Here is a 27,047-nt window from a genome sequence, read left to right as displayed (position 1 = left end):
ATTGAAGAATGCCGGCAGTCAGGCCAGACCAATCAAACATACACGCATCGATCGATGCCCGACAATAATGTTCATATTGTATCATTTAGGGGCAATGTCATAGTTTAACTTTAAACACATGAACCAGCATTTAATGGAGCCTGGCATTTAACACTGGTGGAAAGTAACGTATACTTACTGTACTGTTGTGCCCAATACAAGTCATACCATTTTGAGGTATTTGTACTTTATAAATAGGCCTACCTCAAATACTTTACAATCTCAAATAGTTTTACTTCTACTCCACTACAACTCGGATTAATTGAACATGTTGGACCCTCTTCTAAACAAGTGTAATGCAGCTAATGCTTAATTGGATCGTCCACTCACAGTATTGAGATTGTGCTTGAAATGTACTGTAATTCTGCAAACTGTTAATAAATATTTCAATCAATCAATCAAAATCGTAGGTTACTTTAGCTCCAAGTTTAATTTCAAAACTTTAGTTAAGGCTATAGGTAGGCCTATTTGTAGATTTGGATTATTATTACAAACATATAGGCCTATAGGCTACATGAGTAACCACTTCAACCCGGGTAGAAAACTGTAAATTAGACATTCCACATAATGAGTACAGTTTAAGTGCATTTCGATGCCAACACTTTTGTACTTTATTCACTCAACTCTTTAGAATTCCGGCCTATTTCTATTTTGCAGTATTGATACCTTTAGTTAATTTAAAAATCACACCCGTGTGAAGTGAGGGGGGCTCTTATCATCATACATCATCATGCATCATCTCATACTGGCTATCAGAATGCCCGTTGCCTGTGATTGGTTAGATGATTTGCTCGTTTACATATGACGGAAACTTTCCCTTCAATGTCAATGGCATTTAATGTTTTGATGATTAATTTACATCATATTTAGCGGAATTGTCAATGGCAAAATGGCAAATCTTGAGACGTGTGGGAAGCTGTGAGTACGTTTTCCACCACTGGCATTTAAAAACTAAAAGTCAAAGCCTTTGCTCTGCTCATGTGGACCAGCCATTAACATCTCTCTCTTTTATCCAGTTCCAGTGGGATTTCCTGACCCATCGGAAATTCAGTTTCTGCATGTCAGGTTGGAAAATGGGCCTTTGTTCTAGGTGAAGTATGCGGATCTTAGAGACATGAGAGGATCTCCTTGATCAGCTTTGAGGGTCCCAAACATCAAGGCATGTACACTAACTAGAACTTGTACAAGGCTTGTACTAGAACGGGTAAATTAATGTACATCTGAAAAGACTCATTCACATCGCATGATGTGCCATGTCATGGCCCCAAGCCACCACAGGTTGTCTGAACATCCGATATCTTGGAAATTCGTCTGCTCATCCACAAAGGAGAAGAATGCTGTATTTTCCTTAACTGCCACCCTGCCAATAGACTGTTTTACCAGGCCGTCGTTCATGTTCTACATCAGCAGTTCGGCCAAACCCCATTACCTCCCGACCTAGCTGACACACCCGGGCCCACATGGAAATGAAATATATGAACATTTTTGAGTGGTGCAACCACTCCTACAACCAGCAATGTCCGTGTACATGTGTTCACCTATGTGACTATGAGCATCATATAATGAGTACCAGTAGGGGCGCTGTTGTGCCATGCAGAAACAGAGAGAGACAGTGCTGACAGACTGTTGCCTGCTAATGAGAGAGAGGGGGGGGGGAGAGAGAGGGGAGTTGCACCACTCGGTTCACACAGGTGTGATTTTATTTATATGTGCAACATATATGTGACATATTATTCTACATTGGCCACCTGCTATATAGAGACATATATTTCCTATATCCACATATGCGCATACGTATATGAACCTGAATATGGCATATATTCTGCATATACTTGCCATATATTGGCATAATATTTCCATATATATATTTTAAATAAAACCATAGCACCACCATTAGCCTTTTCATGTCACGCACCCCCTAGAAGGCGCTCGCGCGCGGTGCACCACAGCGGGTGCACACGCCACCGTTTGGGAACCCCTGTTCTAGATGTTCAGGTCCTCTGCCACTGCCCTTCATCCTCCTCCTCGCTGCTGCTGCTGCTGAGTCCATCAAAGAGCTCCCTCAGTTCGTCCCGCGGAGTCTTGGACCCCTTTTGGCCCAGCTTGTGTCCTGAGGTGCCCGGTGAGGAGTCCAGGCTGTTGTCCAGAGAGCCGTGCTGGTCCGTCTCCTGGGACTCCTCCGTCGCTTCCACGTCATACCTGGAACTAACGGCCTCTGCGTCTGCACTTAGCAGCCTCTTCAGCTGATCTTCCACATCAGGAGACTCAATATATTTCTTCTTTGCCATCTTACGGAATCTTCTCCTCCGCGTGTTCTTCAGGGGGCGAGTGATGCCGTGATTCCAGAGAAACGTCTTGTCCATTTCGTTGTCCTTCATTTTGTCCTTTGTGCTTTCAGTCGGCGGGTTGAGGTCTCCATCTAGAGTGCACACCAGTATCTGACTGATATCAGAAGTCTTATAAAAGGTATTGTTGTCTACAGTTTTCAGTGACTCCAGGACACAGGGGAGATTCATCAGTTTGCAGGCCAAGGAGTCACGGTCCACTGTTACAATGCCATGATGACCATCCGGGTGGAACTTGATGGTGAGTCTGTCTTTTGCACTGGTAGACTGAGCAATGCTTCTTACTGTTGATGCATATTCCGTAGGCAGCCTGAGGATGAACTGACTCTCCTGGTCATTGGGAGCATCCTCCGTTGTTTCGTTATTCCTTGATTTGACATTTGCAACTTTTCGTCTTTTGTATTTAGAAGTCATTATTGTTTTCCTTGCTTTGTTTTTTTTTGCATAAACGTTGACTTTAATTAAGAGACAACAGTTTATGTGTAAAATGATTGTTCTGCAGTGTATTTGTGATGCATTCATGACCCCTATTTAACTTTAATTAGTGGGCATAATCACCATATTTGGATAGTAGGCCTACCTAGTTATGCCGATCTAAAAAAATAATGATGTCATCCATTCCTGAACTGGTGTGACATACTAATACGTGACATAGCTGTTGTGAAAAGTGAAATCCTATACATGACTCAGCCATAACCATATAAGGAGTTCCCAATGCAGCTATGACTAAATATGGAGTGTCTGGACTCTGGAAAGCTGAAGAAAACAACAACAAAAATGTCGCTGCCTGTCTGGACAATGGCCTCATGTCTAAGATTCGCTGCCTGGTGCCCTTAGTGGCTTTTTTAAGTTGTATTGTTCTTGGTGTAAATTAGCCACTACATAAAGTAAAAAACAGCACGGCACAAATGCATATACATTTTGGAGTCTCTTGTGGATATCTGATTCTCTCAGACATTATGTGGCCAGGCTATTATCTCAGTCATCTCCATATTTGGGCAAGGTTTCAACCGGGCCAATCTGACCTCCTTAAAAGTGTGTATGTTTCAACTTAGTTGTGGTGCATGGACTGTGGCTTGCTGCCTGTCAGTGCCCTTTGTTTATAGAGAATATTTAATTCATAATTCATATCGGTGTCCTTGGAAACTAACTCTACAGCCACATTGGCGAGAAACACAGCGTAATACCTTAATACTGTGGTGGTGGTAGGGTAGCATCATCATCATGCCGTCCAGCATTGGACCCAGCAGCCCGGCTGCTGTGCTCGCCGAGGCGCTGGAGAGCGCCGGTCAACTCATTGACCGACACCTGCAAGCGGACCGCTGCTTTCCCGATCTGTCAGAGCTGCTGTCGGTTTCCTCCCACGACATGCCATCGCTCTCTGGAATGTCAGGCGTGGACTATCCCCTCCAGGGACTGGGGCTACTTGGTGTGCCGGAGCTTAGTGCGGTCCACAGAGTACCCTTACCTCCTGAGCTGGTGGAGCAATTTGGCCACGTGCAGTGCAACAGCATGATGGGAGTCTTTCCAGAGATAAGTCGAGCGTGGCTCACCGTAGACAATCACATCTTCATGTGGAATTATGAAGACGGCGGAGATGTGGCATATTTTGATGGTCTCGTTGAAACCATCCTGTCGGTGGGTCTCGTGAAACCAAAGCCAGGGTTTTTCCAGCCTAGCATCCACTATCTATTGGTATTGGCCACTCCAGTGGACGTGGTTATCCTTGGATTCAGTTTCCCCGAAGGCCATACGGGGTTGAATGACAGCATGCATGGCAGGATGCAACTGCTGCCGGAACCACTCTACTCTGTACCAACAGACAACACCCACATCCTGGCCATCGCCTCCACAGACCACGGACGGATCTTCGTGGCAGGCAAGGACGGCTGCCTGTATGAGATTGTGTACCAGGCCGAAGCAGGCTGGTTTGACCAGCGATGCAAAAAAATCAACCGCTCCCAAAGCAGACTATCCCTTCTTGTTCCCTCCATGGTCCAGTTCTGGTTCTCAGAAGATGATCCCATTGTGCAGATAGCCATTGACGACTATCGCAACACTCTCTTCACACGCTCAGATAAAGGAGTCCTACAGGTATATGACCTAGGTGCCGATGGCATGGGCATGAGTCGCGTGGCATGTATGGCACAGAGTTGCATTGTGGGCGCAGCTGCAAACATCGCCAGGACGATTGATCGTTCCATCTTCGAACCTATCGTCCAGATCTCTGTGATTGACAGATCTGAGTCTCTACACTGTCACCTGCTTGCTATTACTCATGCAGGTGGGCGTCTCTACTTCAGCACAACCCCCCATGAATCGCCACAACAGAGGCATGTTGCTGCGAGACCCAGCCTTCTTTTCTTGGTGCATGTCCGTCTTCCACCAGGGTTTTCTGCATCTTCGACCCTGCAGAAACCCGCGAGGGTCCACAAGGCTCTAATTAGCAAAGGAGTTCTACTAATGGCTGCGTCTGGGACAGAGGATAGCGACAACCTGTGGTGCATCAACCACGACTCTTTCCCCTTCAATAAACCCCTGATGGAGACTCAGGTAATCTCCAATGTAGACGGTCATTCCTGGGCACTCTGCGTTCTTAATGGGAAGAGGTCCACGAAGGTCTCTACTCCACTGACTAAAGACCTGTTCCCCATTATGGACTCGCCTGTGGTGGTTAAACAACACAGTGTCCCCCCACAAAGATTTGTCCTTCTGTCTTCTAAGGGTAGTCACATCTTCTGTAAGCTGCGTCCGGTTGACCAACTGCGCCACCTCTTGGTTAGTGGTGCTGGAGGAGAAGGTGACGGAATTGAACAATTCTTCAAGCTGCATGGGGAGGAGCAAGCGTGTGCCACAGCTTTGATCCTGGCCTGTTCTAATGCTGCTTGTGACAGAGATGTTTCAGTGTGGGCCACTAGAGCCTTCTTCAGATATGGAGAAGCACAGATGAGATTCCCCTCAGCCATCACATCTCCAAGCCATGTTGGACTCATGTTTAGCTCTCCTTTGCCAGGTGTTTTATCTACACCTAGACCTTTTGTGACCCCCATCCCTTCTGGTGCTGCCCCTATTGCTTCGATGTCGGCTGAACCCAAGGCTGTCTTCTCAGGAAAACACAATGGCGTCAGCGTATACTTTACCCGTATTATGGGGAGTATCTGGGATGGGAGACTTGCTGTTGAGAAGACAATTAACAAAGGGAATCAGACTACGACTATTCTGGAGAGCAGCGTTGGCTCTTGTGATCTGGAGGCGGTCGTCCTGGAGTTAGAGGGTCTGCGGGAATTCCTTGATAAGAACTCTCAGCAGTTCAGCCCCTCATCTTTGGGAGCAGCCAGTTTCAGCTCCCCTGCCAACCCTCGACGGAGGCCACAGGGTGTCATGCGGTCCGACGGGTCCAGCTCACAGCACGTTCAGCAGGGGCTCCAGGGGAAATTTCACACAGAGGCACAGGTCAATGAGAAAAGGTCCCTACAGGGTATACAGCAGCTGGTTCATCGTTCTTGTCAGACACTGGCCCTCTGGAAGCTTCTCTGTGACCATCAGTTTAGCCACGTTATCTCAGTGCTCCCCAAGGAGCTCCAGGAGCAGATGAAGGGAGTGAGTTTCAAGGATGCGGTAATTCGGGGTAAAGAGCTTACAGGAGCTCTCATCACAGCGCTTATTAACGTTAAGATCGAAAACAGCGACTCCGTGGATGCTGTCAGTAATCACCTCAGGGACGTCTGTCCCTTACTGTACAGCAGTGATGACAGCGTGTGCTCCGAGGCTAATGAGCTGCTGCAGAGGTCTTGGCAGATTCAGAACCAGGCGGACAAAGAGAGAACCCTGAGAGAGTCTCTACGACTGTACCAGCAGATCAGCCGTCACACAGACCTGCCCCTCGTCTGTTCTCAGTACAGGCAGGTCCATTTCTACGAGGGAGTCCTGGAGTTGTGCCTCGCCGCAGCGGACAAGAAGGATCCCCAATGTCTGGGACTCCGCTTCTATAAGAGCGGGGAGCCAGAGGCGGACGGAGCTGGACAGACGGCATGGCAGGAAAGATTGTCGTGTTATAAATGCATCACAGATGCCATGCAGGAACTGGTGAACCAGAGCACGGCTGCCCTTCAGTCTCCTAGTGTCCCAGAGCAGCCTGCACCACCAGTTCTGACATCTGACCCTGACACGCCAAGTAATGAGGATGCCACTGCCCATTTGGAACAGATGCTGGGTCTGGCCCGGAGGTCTCAGGATGAGCTGTTTCACATAGCCCTCTACAACTGGCTGATCCAGGCTGACCGTATCGATAAGCTGCTGGAGGTGAATTATCCGTTCCTGGAGGAACACCTGATGCACATGATAAAGCAAGACCGGAGTAAGGTGCACAACATGGACCTCTTGTGGCAATACTACGAGAAGAGACGCAACTTTGGAAAGGCAGCCCATGTACTGGCACGCCTTGCCGACATGTACAGCACTGAGATCCCCCTACAGAAGCGTTTGGAGTACATTTCTAGAGCCATCCTGTGTGCTAGGAGCTCCTGGACCAATGGAGAGTTCCTTCATGAACTTGAAGAAAAGATGGAGGTGGTGCGTATCCAAGTACAGATCCAGGACGCATTGTCTAGACATCCCTCAGGGAGGAATATCATCTCACAGTTGGACTCAGAACTTCTGGATATCGCTAAGCTCTATGGAAAGTTTGCCGACCATTTTAATTTGTCAGAGTGCAAGTTGGCCATCATTCATTGCGCTGGACACTCGCATCCGACTCTAGTGTGCTCGCTGTGGCAGGAGATCATGGAGAAAGAGCTGGCCGACAGTGTAACCATGAGTCCTGCGGACAGAATGGGGGCCCTCAAGTGTAAAGTGGTGTCGCTCGGAAAGAACTATGCTGGAACTCCCAGATACTTTCCCCTTGAATTCCTAGTGAGGTTTTTAGAGCAGGAGGTGTGTAAGTCGAACTGGAACGCAGGCTTTGTCACGGAAACCATGCGGGGGATTGGAATACAGTTGCCTCGCCTGCTGGAGGTCTATGACCGACTCTCCAAAACACGGGATCCTTGTTGGCAACGCCTTAAGAAGCCCCTCCACCTAATGGAGTGTATCCATGTGCTTCTCTCAGGATATGTGGACGACCCCAGTACAGTACTCACGCACGACAGACGACGATTCACTAACTTGTGTCTTGACAGCATCTGTGGTTACCTAGTGGAGCTGCAAGGTCTCAGTCCAAACTCCGCCTTGCAACAAAACATTGGTAACTTCAAATCCTTGAAGGCCAACCTGGAGCAACTGAGGTTCCCTGTGCAACCTCTGACTACACCATCAAGGCCAAATGATAGACCACTGGGAGCTTACACATTTGGCATACATTAAATAGAACTTTAACAACAATAAAATCCAATATATTTTCAGGTGGGCGGTCAATCTTCAGCCAATCAGTACAAAGTATAAATCAGCTTAAAATGTATCGCGACCTGAGAAAGCATTTTCATGCTTTCATGTATGCTCAGACCCAGCCAGCCAGCAAGCCACACACATAGTGCTCAGACCCAGCCAAATAAAGGAAAAGGAATGTGGGAAAATGCCTTATTACAAACCATTCCATGATTTCCCCATGCCCACACATCTGTGGGCTCTCTCTCTCTCTCTCTCTCTCTCTGAACAGAAACAAGTCGCAATGCGGCCCCTTCACACACACACACACACACACACACACACACACACACACACACACACACACACACACACACACACATCGAATAGTCGACAGCTCTGCCGATTAATAATCGATTAATTGAACCCACCCCCCATATTAATCAATATCAGATAAAACTTATAAGATTTTATATTATGCTCATGCCATGGTCGCATAACCATTATATGTTGAGTGCATGCTTTGATGGTTACAGTTTTATAATCAGTTTTGATGAGTAAACCTTTGTGGAGATCTTCTCAGTTCTCATTGTATGCTATTACTGCCATTCAGGATGGAAAATGGATGGATTTGGGGAGAAGTAGTTTCATAAGGGGCTGGTATGAAGTACTTGATATAAAGAGAACATGTTCAGTTCACTAGTCTACACTCTACTCTACACATGCCTTCATTTCATCTGATTGTCTGTCTGGCAGGCACTTAACAAGCGATCGTTAACTGTGTCTGTTAGAGAGAGGGGCAGAGAAGAGTGGCTTTGCTCAACTTGATTTATACTTATATTCTCCACTCTGATGAAGGTACATGTTCGATATATCATGCAGCCTTACTTATTAGCCTTTATTTTGGCTATTAAAAAAAGGGGGCAGGCGAGCCGCAGAAGACGACGTTGCGGGGCGCATGCGGCCCGCGGATCACCAGTTTGACACCCCTGCCATAAAGCATTACACTTGTTTACAATAAGGTCCACCATGTTCAATTCGTCATAACATTTAGAGACGTACAAATATACACTTATATAAAGCCAAAAATCACAACCGTGTGAAGTGAGGGGCTCTCGTATCACCTTATAACATTGAGGAGGTGATTAGGTGATTAGGTCCACGGGAGTCAGTGAAAGAATATTAGAATATATCACACTCAAAACTGTTAATGTATTGACATTTCGTTCTCTTGTGCATTTTATGTATCTGCTGAATGACAATAAAGTTATCTATCTATCTATCTATCGAAGTCACATTCAGGACCTCATAAATGACACAATAAATGCAATTGTATTGTAAGCTTTTTGTTCATATAAAACAAAAATAAATTAAAAAATGCAGACAGTTTTACTAACAGGAATCACAATCGCGCTACTTTTTAGGCATTGTTTACTCTTTTGAAAAACATAAAAAAAATAGTTCAAATAACCGATCGACATCAACTCGTTGTGAGCTTGTAGATCGGCTACTTGAACTATATATTAAAAAAAAAATCAAAATAGCAAAATAAATGACAACATTTAAGCATAAGGGTAAGGATAGGGCCCAATATGTTTCTTCTTCAAGCTCTCATCACCCAGTCATAGAGAAAGGGCTGTAGTCAGAGGGGTTTTTAATGGCACCCTAACAAGAGTCATGTGGATCAACTATTTGGACTGACAAGCTGAGAGAAAAAGGCTTTACTGTTCCCTAAGAATTAGGAAGCTTTTATTGGGTTATGAAGACCAGCCTTTGGATTATGTCAGCCACGAGGCCGAGAGAGGAGAGGAGAGGCCACATGCTCATATCACCACAGCAAGAGGAGAAGAGCCATGGACGTCCCTCTGGTGGAAGTATAGCTTTTGTTGGTGTTTCCTAGGGTTTAAGCATACACCGAAATGGTAAGAACTCATTTGATGTTTTGTTTTCTTGGATTTACCAAGCACTGCAAACATAGTAGCCGTAACAGGATGTATAGGAGAATACCCTTTTTTCATCAAAAGGCATTATAACTTCCCGCATTTTTTCCACAAATTTCCCAAGATCAATTTGAGCGAAATGAACATGCACTATCTTCAATCTTTATATCAATGGATAAAGAATTGAGAAACAGTTCTGTATGGGCTGTGACAGTGATCTCTTTTTTTGAGTGGCGCAACCACTCCAAGGAACAGCAATGTCCGTGTTCACCTATGTATGTGTTAATGAGCCAGTATAATGAGTACCAGTAGGGGCGTTGTTGCCAGAAACAGAGAGAGAGAGAGATAGTATTAGTGCTGCACTGTTGCCTGCTAATGATATATATAGAGAGAGATAGAGAGAGAGAGAGAGAGAGAGGGGGGGGGGGGGGGGGGGGGGGGGAGGGAGAGAGGAGAGGAGGGGGGGGGGGGAGAGGGGAGTTGCACCACTCAGTTCACACAGGTGTGATTGTTTTAATCAAAGTAGCCTTTTATAGACATGATATTAAAAGTGTTTGAAACTCACAAACTAAGTTTAGCCAACTTGTTGCAAAATAATATTCGTGTAGCCGGGGTCTTTTATGTTGGCCAACCTTAATCCAGTCGCCAAACTTAACGCATGGTCGAACTAACGGGAGGTCGAAGCACGGGGCAGTCACCGTTATAAGGCTATTAAAACTAACGTGTTTGTTCTTATGCAGACATCACAAACACTTTCATTCACTTCATCTTTAATGAAGTTACTCTCCCAGAAATACAAACTCACGGTGCACGCACGCACACGTATACACTTTCAACTTGCCTCTCTCCACAGATCTGTCTCGGCGGGCTTCCCTCACCATCACCATGACCTCACATAAAACATTACAGTCCTCTGCACTGTCCAGCCTGCTACGTAAGGCACTGACCCTGACTATACTGGTCTGTCTGTCTGTCTTTTCATCCAGATCTCTCAGGTCATCTGCATGGGAAAGTTCTGCTTTCTGTCCCTAAAACCAAAACTAAATGTACGTGGGGAAGCAGCATTTCGTTTTTATGCACAACATGGAACAAACTCACAGAAATCCACAGGTGTGCTGCCACTCTTATTGTCTCCACCAGGCCGAAGGCATGGGGAGAGAGTATGTTTTGCACAGTGTCTGTGTGTTTTACACTCCGTCCGTGTGTCCGTGTGTGTGTCCGTCCGATATTCTCCGGCACCGTTAACCCGGTTGATGCCAAACTTTGCACACACACTCCCTATATGCCAACGATGAACGATTATAGCGCCACCAGGAGGCCGACTCCATATTTTGTCCAAAAATCCCACAAATCGTTACACAGTATCTCTATAGTCATGTGCCCAAGACAGATCTGTCCGATATTTCATATTCCATCCTGATTGACTAACATTAGCTTTCAAAATGTGCAGGATTGGCCCGTTTTTAACAAAAAGCCTCAAATCATGAACGCAGCGTGTAATTTACGTGAAATCTTTCACAGACGTTCCTACTAGGCTGAGGAATATATCCCACCCTTTTCACATTGGCCTGTTGCCACCAGGAGGCCACAACCTGACCTGCCCTGGTGGAGACCCCGAGGGGCACTTTTTCTAGTTTTTTATTCTTTTTTTGCTTCTGCATTGTAACTGCATCTGTTATTTTTTGTTTGTTTCTTTCTCTTTCTTTCTTTTCTTTTCTTGCATGTCATCCTCTTTATATCATTAATTCTTTCTTTATTTCTTTGTGGTGTTTGACATCATGATACCTATAATCATCTTTCTTTGTATTAATTTCAAAGGGTTTATAATGCTGCTGTGTTGTCCTCATCATGAGTTGTGTGCCGACACTGCCGAGATGGGGACAACACCCAACCTAAGACAGATTGTGATTGGAAGGTGTTACACTTACATCACACTATTACACCCAGGCTCAAGGTAATACTCTCTCAGTCCCTGTATGTCCCACTGCACATTTTTGGATTGATTGATTGATTGAATATTTATTTGTCAGAAATGTAAACAGCTGTGTGGAGTTTGCATGTTCTCCCCGTGTCCCCTAGGGTAGAGATACATACCCTCACAAAAAACATGCAGTAATCCTGGTCTCTAAACTGCCTCCCCCTGGCCAGCCGGGGGCGCCTGATGGAGGGGAAAGGAACTGGTTGGAATAACGTGTTCCTTCCACGCGCTACGTCCAACCAGGGAAACTCCCCCCTGCCAGGCGTCAAGGAGCGACTTGGACACTCAGGCATGAAGGAAGCATGAGTTCAAGTCCGTTGCTCTCCCCTTGTCCCCCATATATGGGGACTAGGTTGCTCTCCCCTTGTCCCCCATATATGGGGACTAGGTTGGTGGAGGGTGTGTAGAGCCCAGGATCACATTAGATAATTGACACAGGGGTGAAAAATGGGTTACAAAATCGTGGGATAAAAATTATATAAAAAAAGAAAAAGAAATGTAAACAGCACGAGCTACAGGCAGACGCGCGCGCGCGTGTGTGTGTGTGTGTGTGTGTGTGTGTGTGTGTGTGTGTGTGTGTGTGTGTGTGTGTGTGTGTGTGTGTGTGTGTGTGTGTGTGCGTTTCAGCTATGACTGTGAGCTGATCTGGAGAGAGTTTGAGGAGGCCGTTATCCAGCGTTCCTCTTGTGGTGTAAAGGTGAAGCACTACCATCAGCTGTTTGATGCCATGGTGCCAAAACACACCTGGTCTTGTGACAGAGTGAGTGCTTTCTTCTTTTTACTGTCAAGTGTCCTCCAAATCCCTTTAATAATAATAAACTTTAATACCTTTGTCCATTATACAGTACACATAAAATATCTTGGCAGAAAGTTTGCAGTGAAACACGTTGTTTGCTTGTAGATCACAATTTGTCGCTAATCCCCGTACGATTACGAAGAATACAATCTAAAATCTTTAAAAAGTCTTAAATGCTTAAGTGTGTACAGTGTACACCATTGCAAGTCAACTCGAATCAGAGCATTTTTATGCAGTATAAGTAAAATTCAAAGACCATATTATCTATGTCAGGGTGGAAACCTGTATGTCCAAAACTGTTAATTCTCAGGATTCAAATTCAAAACTATAGCAGAATGAACAGATCTACAACCTCAAAACGCATCGCTTCGCTTTGTGTTTTGAGGTTGTAGATTATGCTACTTTTGAGTCAAGTAGGGCATTAATTTACAAAAAAACCCACAAGGAAATAGTAGGTTTCTGCCCAACAGCAACGAATACAAACAGCAAATATACTTTCAGCTAGGCCCAGGGCAAAGGTTGACACTAAAGAAAATCAATCAATGACTCCTATTAAACCATGTGGTTCCCAAAGTGGGGTCCGGGGACCCCCAGGGGTACTTGAGGGAGTTCCAGGGGGGACCCAGCTAAATGATCATTTGGAACCAAATGGACCCTTATGGGTCTGTAACTCAGAGTGTACAAATGGAACCAAATGGACCCTAACGGGTCAAATGTGTACAAATGGAACCATTTCCATTTGTACACTCTGAGTTAAATTAGCATTGATTTTACAATATAAATTGGGGGTCCCAGAGATAGAAATGCTATTAAATAGGGGACCGTAGACTAATGCATGTCAAACTGGGGGGGGGGTCCTTTAAATTAAACAGGTTGAAAATCGAGACATAAAAATCTTCTCTTATTGGGGGTCCCTGGCATGTCTTTTCAAATGGGGGTCCGCGAGGCTAATTAGTGTCAATTTGGGACCTTGGAACCTTGACATGAAAAGGTTTGGGAACCACTGACTCCTAAACCATGTTGAATAGCTTCTTGCTTCCTTGTGTTCCATGTGTTTTAGTCCCTGTTCTGGAGTAAGACCCGGACTCTGATGCACAGCTATGCAGCCGTGCTGCGTGGCTTCTGGACCCTGGAGGACACCCTGGTGGGCTACATGTTCAACGACCTCATCTGGTGCGGCCACGAGGATCACATAGGTGCAGGGATTTGTTTTACTTTTGTCTAGTCCGGCTAAAAACCCTGAAGTGACCCTGCCCCCCCCCCCCCCCCCCAGGCAGGCAGGCAGACATTTTCTGTGGTTAACTTTTATTTTCAATTCATAAAATCTAATTATGTTAATACAATATAACTTGTACAATTTGGGGTGCATGTATTTTGTCTCCCTGCTCTTCTATATCGAGATCCTGTGGTCTGTCTAGGTGAGACATGACCTTTGACACCATCCTATTTCTGGTTTGACGTGGTTTCACAATGCGTCGCATCCGCTATTTTTAAATGGCCGAAATGTGTATAGGGCTGAAGTTAATGTTAAAGTTAATGCAAAGTAACAAGTGACGAAAAAGTAAAGTACAAATACCTCAAAACTGTATTTAAGTACAGTACTTAAGTAAATGTACTTAGTTACCACTTACAGTAGTCTACCACTGCCAAAAGGCTGGACATTTCATGTACTTCCGGTTAGACATATTTAGTAGTTCTTATCTCTGGGAACGAGGTTACCTGTCAATCATCTTCTTGGGTTACACTCTTTGTCGTCGTTCATTATTTGCATTCCATTGTCCAGAGATAATTGTAGCCTGTAATTGTATATTCAGTTTGCACACCCGTAGTGGAGGAAAACAAATGTATTTTTGCACTGAAACTGATCTGGGGGCTGCCCTAAGGTTCCACCTCCCGTTAGTTCGACCGGATTAAGGATGCGTTAAAACGACTGTGTCGCATATAGATTTTAACCACTTTATCTGTTGAAAAATAGCAAATCTACAAGCTCATAGTGTGGCACCGAGTGCCGCGCTATGAGCTTGTAGGTCTGCAAAAAAAGAAATATCGTGAAAATGAGTGCAAATCTTTGAATATATATTCTTTCCCAGCTAACGTTTTTAACTCAAATCTTGCTTCTGGAACAACATATTTTCAGATGGGGGTCGGCGGCCAAATACAGATAATTCTGGTGGTCCTTGACATGAGAAACGTTGAGAACCACGTCCACTGACATAGAAACATAGGGTTTTCAGAAAACTGTGATTAGAAAATTTTTGTAGAATCAGTTCTCAGGTCTAAAAATGGGTTAAAAACAAATGACATTTAGCACAGGGACACAGGGATGTTACTAACTTACTGTACCCTGTACACTATGTTACTGTATGTTCTGTACCCACTATAAAACATAGTCACACACAATATTTTGTTCTACAGGGTTTGATTTAGGTTCTTGTCCAGAGTGGTCAGAATGTATCCATCATCCAGTGTACTCCTTATGGAGGCAAGCCTCACAACATGTACGTTTTCGTTTTTTAATTTATATATATTTTTTTTATACATGTTATCAGACATAACAGACAGGTATCAACAATAGACACAAGAAGACACAACAAGAAGTTGTGCACTAAAATTAGAAATGTTGTCTTTGCTGTGTATCAAGCATACAAATCTGTTGAACAGAGTATATGGTAAAGCGAGAGGCACAACATGTAAGAGGTTGACAACACAATTTGGATCATCTCTGGCAAAAATACAAAAATAAAATAAAAATTAAGTTTTGTAACTTACTGCCACTCTCTTTATGCTCAGTTTGCAGAAACGGCATGTGGCAACATCACGGTTCTGTTGAACGGATCTATTGACAATGCCTTCAACAGGAAAAGGTAAAGTGAGACATTCATTCATTCATTATAAAGCAAACATGCCAGTATAATACTGTATATGCCTGCAATAAAATGTAATCTTTTTTTCATTTCACAGCATGTTTGGAAGTGTTGAGTTGGACAGTCTGAACCCACGAATGGTGGCCCATGTCAACATCAAGGTCGTATCCAACCTGGAGGGACCCTTTATGTGAGGATACATACATACACACCCTAACTAAACTGATCTCATACTGCTATGAACAACACCGTTTTTTAACATAATTTTAACAAAATTGCAAGACATGACAACAGTCATACCCAAACTTTTGACATATTTAACCATTTTGGGAACCGATGGTAATTCCGACGGAGCATTTGTCCGAACAATTTTCGGACTAGCGCTCGAACATGCGCTGTTCCCGTTAAAGCCTGTTTTACATAGACGCAAAAAAAAGAGAGAAATGAGAATAAAACTAATCAGCACATAGGGAAAATGCAACAGCGTCTAATAAACGGTTTACAGGTATATCATCATCATTATGAGTTGGTGTTACGGTGAGTAGGGATGAGGACCCAAATGCAGGCGACAGCAGGCAGAGCAAATAAACTTTGAAGGATTTATTAGATAATCTGAGGTTCTTCCATAATACAGGGCAAAGAATGCAAGACAAAATCACAGAAAACATACAGGAACTCCCACAACAGGGAACTACGAACCAACAAGAACACAATGCAAACACAGGACTTAAATACACACAGGATAACATGGCACAGGTGGAACCAAAACACAATCAACACTATGATAGGCTGGGGGAGGTGGAAACACTGACAAACTACAAGGTAGGTTAGACAAGGTAACTAACAGTAACTGGAAGACAGGAAACACTAGGAACGATACTACAAAATAAGATACACAAAACCAAGGCAACAACAGAGTAACAGAAAACCAAAACCAACGCGAAACAGTCAGGAACACATGAGCAAATACATACATAACATACTGAAATCAGTGAAAAGACAGAAATACATTAAAGTCCAAAATCTAATTAGGACAGTCAAAGTCCACGGTCCGAGGAGCGGACCGTGACAGTTGGGTAAAAGACCCCCAAACCTCATCATACATTTCACTTTTCCTCTTCAGAATATAAGTTATCCTTTCCATAGCACAGCAACTCTGAATGTTTTTTTTCCCATGAGAGTAATAACACGTCCATAAGAATTTGTTTATTCCTTGGTATGACTATGGTTACATGAACACAGTTACTGCATGTTCTATAATCTATACGATATATTTAGGTGTGAGAGTCTGTCTCTTTGTTCTTCTTATACGCCGCAGAGAATCGTGCAGAACAGGATCAATAGTGGAACTGATCAGCATTCTGCAGAGAAGAGGGTTCCGCTGGACATGCACAGACAATGACCTGTGAGTGTCCACTAAGGCTGATGTGCTCTGAGTCTCAACAGCTTGAATAAGAAAGAAAAATTACCAGGGCGCTTCAGAAGAGACCTCCCAAATACAAAACAGGAGCACTCGACTGCAGGGTCTGCACGTTTTATTACTTAAGTTGTGAATAGTGGTGTAAAGTAACTAAGTATGTTTACTTAAGTACTGTATTTTAACCCATTCTGAACGGGAACCCATTTTGGTGTTACAGTAGCATCATGTTATGCTTTAGCTATTGAAAAATAGCAGATCTACAAGCTCATAGCGTGCCACCGAGTGGCGCGCTACGAGCTTGTAGGTCTGCTATTTTTGAAAAATCAAAGAACGACTGTGACATTTTTAGAATCTGATCTCAGGTCAGAATGGGTTAATCAGACCAGTGTGTGTCCAGTGGAAACCTCGTATGAATCTGATCTCAGGTCAGAATGGGGTACACTTTGAGATATTTGTACTTTACTTGACCCTTTCCAATTTCCAATACTTTTACTTCTACTCCACTATATCTCAGAGGCAAATACTGTACTTTTATTTGAAAACGTTAGTTACTAGTTACTTTGTAGATTTGGATTATTATTACAAAACATACATTAACCAGCCCTATATACATCTACAAGCTCACAAAGTGTTGCAACGCGACACATTGTGAGCTTGTAGATCTGCTATTTTCAAAATATTTGTATGCGTTTGATATTGATATTGATTGATTTATTAACAGTTTGCAGAATTACAGTACATTTCAAGTACAACTCAATACAAAAACTGTTAACTGTGAGTGGACGACACCATAAAGCATTACACTTGTTTACAATAGGGACCACCATTTTCAATTAATCAAAACATTTAGAGACGTACGAATATACACAACTATTATAGTCAAAACAGGAATTCATCATAGAGGTAAAAAGGGAAAAGAAAGTACCGTAAAACAATTGAGTACTTTTTTCCACAACTGCTTGCTATACTGTTTGCCTGAAAGTCCAGACACTTGTGAACACATCCAGGCTTCAGTCTGATATCAGGCTACGGTACTGTTGCCTTTGTTGTGTTTTTCTAAGAATCACAACACAAAGAGAAAGAGCTGAACACGAGTTTTATTTGTACTCATTTGAACATGAGTACAAATAACTGCACATGAGAATAAGTATACTCGCCGTGGCATATATATATCGGTGGAAAAACATGACTGGGAACCACTTATATAACGTATTATTTGTGTAATGTTACAACACAAAATCACTAAATGTGTTACTATATTGCTCATGTTTGTCCACAGCAGTGTTGATTTCGTCGAGTAATACTACGACAATTTTTTACCTTCATCAACAAATAAAAACTAGAGTAAAATAGTGGCCAAGAGATTCAGTATAAGTCATTTTACACTTGGTTGCATGCTGAAAATAGCAGATCTACAAGGCAGTCGGCAGTGTAAAATCAGTCATTACGACGGCATCAAGGCGCGCCAAAATACATTTTAGTCGACAAAATCAACTGTAGATTTAGTGTGTGCATGTGTGTAATGTGACTAAAACTAAATGAAAACTATTCAAGAGACTATGACTAAAACTAAAATCAACCTTAACTCCACAGGACGTTGAAGATCCTTCAGTGCATGCAGAACCCCCGACAGGCGTCCTGTCAGACGTGTGCAGACAGCCTGCTGCACAGAGAAGCACCTGTGCAGGTACGGCTCCAGTGCTCAGCAAGACTGCACTGTTTTGTCACTTCACTTGCACTTTTCTTTTCCTGTTTTTTTGTCTTTTTCTTGTACTATAGATGTTGTTTATGTCCTGTGTATGTAAGACTGAGAGTGCTCTGAGCAAAATAATTTTCATTGTATTTATACTCTGTATCTATACACATGACAAATAAACCTGAACCTGAACCTGAGCTCGGTTCTACAAAATGTCTTCTAAATCATGACAGTTTTCTGAAAAACCTCATGTTTCTATGTCAGTGGTGCTCAACCTTTTTCATGTCAAGGACCCCCGGAATTATCTGTATTTGGCCGTGGACTCCCATCTGAAAATGTGTTGTTCCAGGGACTCCCCCAGAAGCAAAGATTTGAGTTAAAATGTTAGTTGTGAAAGAATATATATTCAAAGATTTGCACTACATCACAATGCATCACAAAGCAACATGTTGTGAGGTTGGTAGATCGTCTATTTTCACTATTCGGTACAGGGTTTACGTGCTTAACCAGTTTACAATCTGTATGGTAGACTCAAAAGCATTTGTTTGTTTGGTTGTTTGTTTGGTTTTCAGATGAGCACTCAGTCAGGGGCGTCATTTGGGGCATCAGGGGATGGCAATCGCCACCCCCTAGTGTTCACATTTAACCTTAAATTCAGTTATTTTTGTATGAAAACATAAATTAATGAACATTAACCACTATCAACGTGGGGAATGTGATTATGAGCGAACATTTTCAAAGATTTTCCTCTTTTTGCCCCCAAATGAATAGTTAAAATAGTTGATGTACAAGTTCTCAACGCACCGCTTGGCAACACACAGAGCTTGTAGATCCACTATTTTTTTCTATTTTAGAAATGGGGCTATAATTATGGTAACTTTTTGCCACCCCATATTTCTGAAATGACAGCCTCTGCAAAAACTGGTTTGACTCCTCAGGGCATTAAACCAGGGGTTTTCAACTGATTATGAACCAGGGACCACCACCCTGACTGAGAATCAACCTGGGGACCACTGTTGTGTTGGGAGGGGGATATGGGCGTGGTGTGGGGGGAAAATTAACCTTCCATATTAAAATCATGTTGCTGTTCATTGTAACTCACTTATGAGCGAGCAGACGCATGCAATTAATTATGGGCACATTTCCTTATAATGGTGACTCAACCAGGCAAACCGGTACAGTTTCCCTTGAGATTCTACCTCCCTTTTCTGTGGAAGTTCTTGACGTCCGACTTCCCAGTAACTTACAACATCGATCGAGCGTCATCGTATGTCACCACGTCATTTACTGCATTGTTTCTCAACTTGTGGTCAATACAATAAATTAAAATACAAATCTTCCCTTTCCTACATTACTAAATGCATGGTCAGGGACCACATGCAATACCTTCACGGACCACCAGTGGTCCACGGACCACCTGTTGAAAACCCATGCATTAAACAGATCAGATCTGCCTCAGCTCGCCTCTATGCCTGGTGTTATCCTATCAGGGGCTGAGTAAGAGTGTCTTCTTTGATTAAGCTTTGATTGTGTTACATTAAATGTACACAACAGGAAACTCTTTGTGCCCTGGCCTGAGGCCTCATTCACACGTTTCAAACACTGATCAATCAAATGTTTGGTCGTTTTGTTTTGTTTTTTTGGGCCACCACAATGCTTTTCCAATGAGTTGGTCGGTGTGAGCTTAGTTGCCACCATTGCCACCACCAGTGGGTGGTGCGGCACCACCCACTGTTCCGCACCACTGGTGCCCCACTCTTCTTGTATCTATTTAATCAGTGACAGAGTCACGACAGGTGACATTCCAGAAGATTTATGTGAAGAGGAGTAGAGTCAGTAGTAGCCTTGACCACCAGACTAGTGTGTGTGTGTGTGTGTGTGTGTGTGTGTGTGTGTGTTGCGCGCAGTGACTTGTGCCTTGTCCAGCCAGCCCCACTTGTTCTACAAATAGACGTGAGTGTGTTGTGAATGCTGCTACGGTGCACTTTACTGCTGCTGGTAAACAAACAAACCCGCTGCGGGGTGGTCACTGGTCAGTCAGTTACTCACAACAACAAGGAAACAGCTTTTGAGAGAAACACGTACTGTTGCTGCTGCATGATCGATAGTCAGAGAAGAATACTCACTGTTACCGATCATGGAACGTGAAGAAGGGTATGCAGGGATCGGGAAGGATTCGCAGCAGACACGCAAAGTGCGGAGCCGTGGCCGTGGCTGCTGGCTGGTGGTCGGCGTGGTGTGCGTGGTGCTCGGGGTCCTGGTCCTGGTCCTGGCTCTGACCCTGGGACTGACCCCCGCACCGCTCAGCTTCAGGGAGGAATTCACCGCCAGATGCGAGGCGTTTGCGAAGCGCTTTAACAAGAGGTAGTCTTTTGTTAAGACATTTTTTCTGTGTTATTAATTAATTAATATTAGCCTATAGGCTAAGTGTTTTCATTTTAAGAGATGATCGATATTTCACTGACAACATCATTCGGAATGGGTCCAGGTTTATTTCCTGTTGAATGACATTGGTGGGCGGGGGTTTCTGTACCCACTGAAAAATCGGCCATACATTTTTCCCATAGAGATTTACAAAAATATTTATATCAATTATTTTAAGCAATCCTAGAATACAGCCATCCAGGTCAGGATCCTGGGGAATCGTGACAATAAAACCTTGGATTGTGTGAGGGGAGGGGAATAAATAAATAGGCCTACCTTAGTTTTGTATAGCTGGTTTAATTTTTCTTTCTTCACAGAATCAAAGGTGTTATGGTCATGAATGATTCACCAGGATAGCAGTTAAAATAATTGATATAAATATTTTTCTAAATCTCTATCACTCACACACACACACACACACACACACACACACACACACACACACACTTTGTTTTTACACTCTCAGTTAAATTAACCACAACCCAATGACCCCTGATCATTCATTCTTCCTGTCCTTTCCCAGGATTGAGTGTGAGCAGGTCTGGAGTGTGTTTGAGAGTGCCTATGTGGGCAAGGATCCATGCAACGTTCCCATGGAGGCCTATGACAGCCTTATCTCTGTGGCACCCTTTGAACCTGCATGTAACCGAGTGAGTAACAACTAGGGCTGCAAATGTCCTTTATTTTTAAGATACTTTTTTTCAATTAATACAATACGAGAAGCACTTTTTACCGTCCAATTTGTTTAATTTTGTATATCAACAAATCGATTGCAATTAATTTTTTTATAGTTTTGAATATATCTTCTTTTTAAAGATGGAGTGCTGTGATTTTTTTTCCACCCTAAAACATGATCATCCAGTATTATTATTATAAGGAGGAACTTTGACTAAGCAAACTACGCGAAAGAAAGTGTTTGATAACTATTATTTTGTCTTAATAGATGATGTTCTGGAGCAAAACCAAGGACATCGTCCATGAATTCACAGAGAAGAGAGACTGTTATGTGACTCTGGAAGACTCTCTACTGGGCTTCGTCCTGGATGGACTGACCTGGTGTGGGAAGGAGGGCAGCAATGGTAACTATTACGCCTTTTAAAGGACTGTACAGATGACATAGAAGAGATGTGGCCGGTCGCAGGGACTTACCCCCCAATCCAACCCTCGATGCTGAGTTTTAAGCAGGGAGGCACTGGGTCCCATTTTTAGAGTCTTTGGTATGACCCGGCCGGGGATCGAACCCCGACCTCCTAGTCTCAGGGCGGACACTCTAACCACAAGGCCACTGAGCTGGTATCTGGAGGAGAGATATCCCCGCCTGCATCTCTCCGGTGACCAGGTCATTCTTATTAAACTCCTGAACCACCTTAACTGGTTCCTTTTGTTATGACTCAGCCTATAGGTCACTAGGTGTTAACATAATGTAATGGACTCCCTCCTCCCCAGTCCCCAAACAAATCCAGTCAACACTAGTTTAAAATCCAAAATACAGTGATTTATTTTACAAGTGACAAATGGGTAAGTTACCTCAGGGTGGTTCACCTGAACAGCCTACTAATCAAACAAAATCCCATGCTTAGCTTTAACCAAAAATAAACATTCATAAAGCGTACCTACTCTTAACATATTAAAACTGGGAAAGCATCTGTCATTTTAGATTTCAACCACTTTAGCAATTATTTTTCTACTGAAATATAGCAGATCTACAAGCTTGTCAGCGCTTCTTGCCACGATATGAGCTTGTAGATCTCCTATTTTTGAAAAGTTGTGAATATATATATATTTTAAAGCGAACATTTTTAACTCTAATCTTTGCTTCTGGGGGTGCCTGGAACAAAATATTTTGAGTTAGGAGTACACGACCAAATATATATAAATTTGCAAGCTGTTGGTGGGCAACCCGGCCTGGCGGAGACCTGCACTCTGAGGAGCCATACTTTTCTAGTTTTTCTAGTGAAATAAAAAAATATTTTGCAATTTCATGTTAGTGACTGACTGCGCATGCTTCTGTATTCTTCACTGTTACTGTTACTACTACTACTAAACATGTGTGCAAAACATTGTGTTTTCCTAGAAACATTAACCAGTGGCTGCCCAGGATGGACTGAATGTTACAACAATACAGTCCGTTCCTTCTGGAACCGGGCCTCAGCTGGAGTAAGTATACCCAACAACAACAACAACAGTGCTTATCAAACGTTCTCATGTCAGGAACCCCCCAAATTGATATATATATATACTGTATATACTCATATATTTGGCTGCAGACCCCCACCTGAAAATGTTTTGTGTCAGGGACCCAGAAAATAAACAATGCCGCCGACAGGCATGCGCACAAACACATCATGGGTGGGGCAACCAAATGGTGAGAATAAAGGATTTGTGTAAATGTTGTTCTGACTAAATCTAGGTTGCAAAGGCAGTGGCTTTGTGCTTTATTGAAAATAAGAAAGAAATATACATAGAGACATAAATATACATAGAAAACATTTTTCATATTTTTCATAAATGTAAAAAAATAGCATATGTATTATGTACATGCTCACAGTGCGGCACAAAGTGACACGCTGTGAGCTTGTATATCTACTCGTTTTGAATAGTCAACGTATAAATGGATACATTGATTAAAATGATTGTGATGTTGTGTTAACACATTTTGCTGGGGACCCCCTAGAAACCCTCCAAGGGCCCCTAGGGGTCCCTGGACCACTCTTTGAGAACCAACCAGACCTAGAAATCAGTATTCTCCCTCTGAGCCATCCAGACCAATGATAATAAGTCTTTGAATAAAAACAATCAAGTAATGTGTACTGTGAAAAAAAAAAACTGGCGACATTTTCTTAACCATTATGCCCTGGCCTATATAACTAGGCCTAGCTAAAATAGCTAATCTGCATCTTGGAAACATTTGGCTTTGGGCGATGCTTTTTAAAAATTAGCCCAAAATATGGCTGGCAAGGATACTGTGGTTAACATAAATGTTTTAATTTAAAGGGATATTTCACTTTCAAATAAAAATAAACGTACAAAAAATGCATTAGAATATCCTTCTAGGCCCAGGCCGTAGCGTAACGGTCTGGGCACCGGACTGGTAATCCAGTCGCAGTGTGCCGCGGGTTCGACTCCCGGACCCGACACGGCCTTTACTGCATGTCATCCCCCCATCTCTCTCCCGTTTCCTGTCAGCCTACTGTCTGTCCCTTCAAAAATCAATAAAAAGGCGTAAGCCGCAAAAAAATCTTAAAAAAAAAAAAGAATATCCTTCTAATTTGTGAGGGGGGCCGTGATTTTTCCATAACATTTTTCACTCATTTCTTATATATATTTTTATGTTTATTTCATTTGAAAATTTCAAGTGAAATATCAAGTGATATGTTCAAAAGCAAATATCAAACGTATCAGACAGTCTTAGATACGAACTCGGTTTACATTTCCTAAACGTAAATGCATGCATTTCTTCTGATAGGCAGAGTGGGAAGGAAAGGGTCTGTGAGCCTGGGCTGTTTATCAATGAGGTTTTGTCCTCCTCTCCTCCATGGAGAGTAGACACACTGCTTAGCTTCTCTCCTGAGTGAGCAGAGTCCCACTCACTCAGGATGCCTCGCATTTGGCTGTTTAGGAATGCAGTCGTGCAGCAAGCAAGCAGCAGAAGAAGAATGCATTTGCAAGGAGCGTCAAACACACATTACCTTGAGACAATTGCACGCGGCCCCATCTAAATCTCAAAGATTTACAAAGTCACACCCATAGCACAAAGAAGGCCTAGTCAGTCAGTCAGTCCTTAGTCTCACGTAGCCAGACAACTATTCCACAATCTCTGAATGCTATATGACAGGTAGAGTCTGGAAATATACCACCCGATATCCGAGTAAGAAAGTTGCCATTTCCGTTCACGAAAATATGTTTTTATGTCTCTTATAGTTTGCAGAAGCTGCCTGTGGTGATGTCACATCAATGCTCAATGGGTCCATAGCTGCACCGTTCGATGCTAATAGGTGAGTCATTCTAAAAGTCCAGTAATTGACTAGCCTAGGAGACCGCAGGCGTTTAGTTTTTCACAAGAAAAAGAAACGCCTGGGCAAACAAGTCACATTTCCTGGTCTAGGAGTCGGAGGGAACTATAGTGCAGAGGGGCGGCGTTCCAAATTTGGTGACGTCAGTGTTCTCCGCAGTTTTCCAAAGGGGAGGAGAGCGCTGGGGTGCTCAGATGCGTGAACCAATAGGATCCACCGGCCCCTCTATACCAGAAATAACACTGGCTGGGCCAGGCTAGTCATTGACTAACTACTGAAGTTACAAACTGAATCATTACCTTCATAACATCTAACATGTTTAACTGTGGCGTTCACATAAACTCCTTTTTTTTTAATGCACACATCACTTTGGATGTCAAATGATACATAGCCTAGCCTACACTATGCATGATAAAATATGAATATTGAAAAATTTGTTTACACGAATCTGCTTAAAAGACCTCATGGGCCCAGGCCGTGGCGTAACGGTATGGGCACCTGACTGGTAATCCAGTCGCAGTGTGCCGCGGGTTCGACTCCCGAGCCCGACACGGCCTTTACTGCATGTCATTCCCCCATCTCTCTCCCGTTTCCTGTCAGCCTACTGTCTGTCCCTTCAAAAATCAATAAAAGGCGTAAGCCGCAAAAAAAAAAAAAGACCTCATGAACTAGGATTGAATGTTGACCTTTCAACTTCAACCCTATAGCTTTATGACATTATTTATGACGGACATTGTTTGCCAACTCATTTTTAAATGCTACGGAGTCCTTAAGCGTATTGTAACATACCATGGCTTGTCTATGGTATGTGCATGCGTTCGTGCGTTCGTGCGAGCGTGCGTGCGTGACTTATTTTATTTTTCACCTGTTAAGTGTATTGGCTCTGTGATAAAATACTTGACTTGACATAATTATTGGGATAGAGAATGATAGTTGAGTACATGATTATGGCAGTCTGGCAGATATATACAGTAACCATGTTATGGCATTGTTTTCATCACATATTTATTGCTGAGTCTAACCACGTTATGGCATTGTTTTCATCACAGTATCTTTGGCAGCATTGAGGTGCAGAGGTTCGACACCACCAGAGTCAAGAGTCTGAATATAGTTCTGATCACCCAGGAGTCTCTTCTGTAAGATGTGTTCCTCCTACTGCATGTTTCCCATGAATTATCTACACTTATATATCATTATGAGGGTTAACAATTCTACGCTTTCCTCTGTTATGTGACAGCAGTAAAACATGGTAAGTGCGTACAGCAGGGGTCTTCAACAGGGTGCCTGGGACCCCTATGGGGTCCTGGAGTTATTACAGAGGGATCGTTTCCCCCCCCCCCCTTTTACATGAACAAATTGAACCCTAGCATTCCTATTCTGAGGAGAACTTAGCCAAAAAATAGCTGATCTACAAGGTCACAACGCCTCGCATCGCTGTTCCCGGCAAAGGTTTGGTGTAGAGAGAAAAATAGCAGTCTGAAAGGTCAAGTTTGACTGCTGTGGATCGGACTGAGCGACAGCTGTCCACCAAGTGAGGCCTGTGGACTGAGCTTATATAGGGCACACCCAAACTGTCATTGGCCAATGAGTTAAGTGGTGATGGCAATCAACATGTGTCTCATTGATGATGCAGAGAGTGAGAAGTGTCCACCAGAGGCCGCCATTTAGACAGCATGACAGAACATTCACTGCACTATGTAGTGATGATGAGTTAGGTGGTTAAATGTCTTGAAAATACACATTGACATGAATCCAACACCAATGACAGTACTGTCAAACAAGTCTGTGAAGCTATGCAATCTATGAAACAGTGTAATCTGCAACACAGTTGTATACAATAGTAGTGGGGGTCCCCGGTTCTGGCGAAAGAGCTAGTGGGTCCTTGGCCTGGAAAACGTTGAAGACCCCTGTGGTGTGAAGACCAAATTGGGCAGACTTACCGCTCGTCGTGTAACCGTAACACGATATGATGGGACTTTGGTAGACGGGTGTGAATAAAACACAGTGCAGGATCTTCCAATCGATCCGTTTAAGTCTGCGAGTCATAACACATAAAACATTGTTTTTGCTTCATTTTTTTCAGGACAGATTGTAACAACCCATCCTTACGGGACCTGCAGAAACAGCTGCGTCCTGGACTTAAATACAAGTGTAGGGAGGTGGCAGAGTAA

The 27,047-nt window shown here is 43.4% G+C and overlaps 3 protein-coding genes across 3 annotated transcripts; 2 read left to right on the top strand and 1 right to left on the bottom strand.

Annotated features, from left to right (window-relative positions):
* Positions 1-2,030: 2,030 nt before the first annotated feature.
* Positions 2,031-2,798, bottom strand: LOC310867560 (transcription initiation factor TFIID subunit 7-like; the record flags this gene model as incomplete). The annotated part of the gene is made up of 1 exon (XM_083777675.1): positions 2,031-2,798. The coding sequence occupies one exon, from the start codon at positions 2,796-2,798 to the stop codon at positions 2,031-2,033; it is 768 nt and encodes a 255-aa protein (XP_083633801.1).
* An 810-nt stretch (positions 2,799-3,608) lies between these two features.
* LOC310867559 (nuclear pore complex protein Nup155-like) lies at positions 3,609-19,959 on the top strand (the record flags this gene model as incomplete). Its single annotated transcript, XM_083777674.1, has 8 exons — positions 3,609-7,673; positions 13,520-13,655; positions 14,875-14,957; positions 15,250-15,323; positions 15,421-15,513; positions 16,642-16,728; positions 18,337-18,430; positions 19,930-19,959. The coding sequence occupies 8 exons, from the start codon at positions 3,609-3,611 to the stop codon at positions 19,957-19,959; spliced, it is 4,662 nt and encodes a 1,553-aa protein (XP_083633800.1).
* A 584-nt stretch (positions 19,960-20,543) lies between these two features.
* Positions 20,544-27,047, top strand: LOC310867558 (ADP-ribosyl cyclase/cyclic ADP-ribose hydrolase 1; the record flags this gene model as incomplete). Its single annotated transcript, XM_083777673.1, has 7 exons — positions 20,544-20,803; positions 21,387-21,513; positions 21,807-21,942; positions 22,938-23,020; positions 24,785-24,858; positions 25,926-26,012; positions 26,960-27,047. Exons 1-7 carry the CDS (start codon positions 20,577-20,579, stop codon positions 27,045-27,047), a joined length of 822 nt encoding a protein of 273 aa, XP_083633799.1. The 5' UTR covers positions 20,544-20,576.

Source organism: Protomyctophum parallelum (genome assembly GCF_964188405.1).
Source record: "Protomyctophum parallelum genome assembly, chromosome: 12".
Taxonomy (NCBI): domain Eukaryota; kingdom Metazoa; phylum Chordata; class Actinopteri; order Myctophiformes; family Myctophidae; genus Protomyctophum; species Protomyctophum parallelum.
Note: the sequence above shows the minus strand (reverse complement) of the source record. Positions and strands in the feature narration are given on the sequence as shown.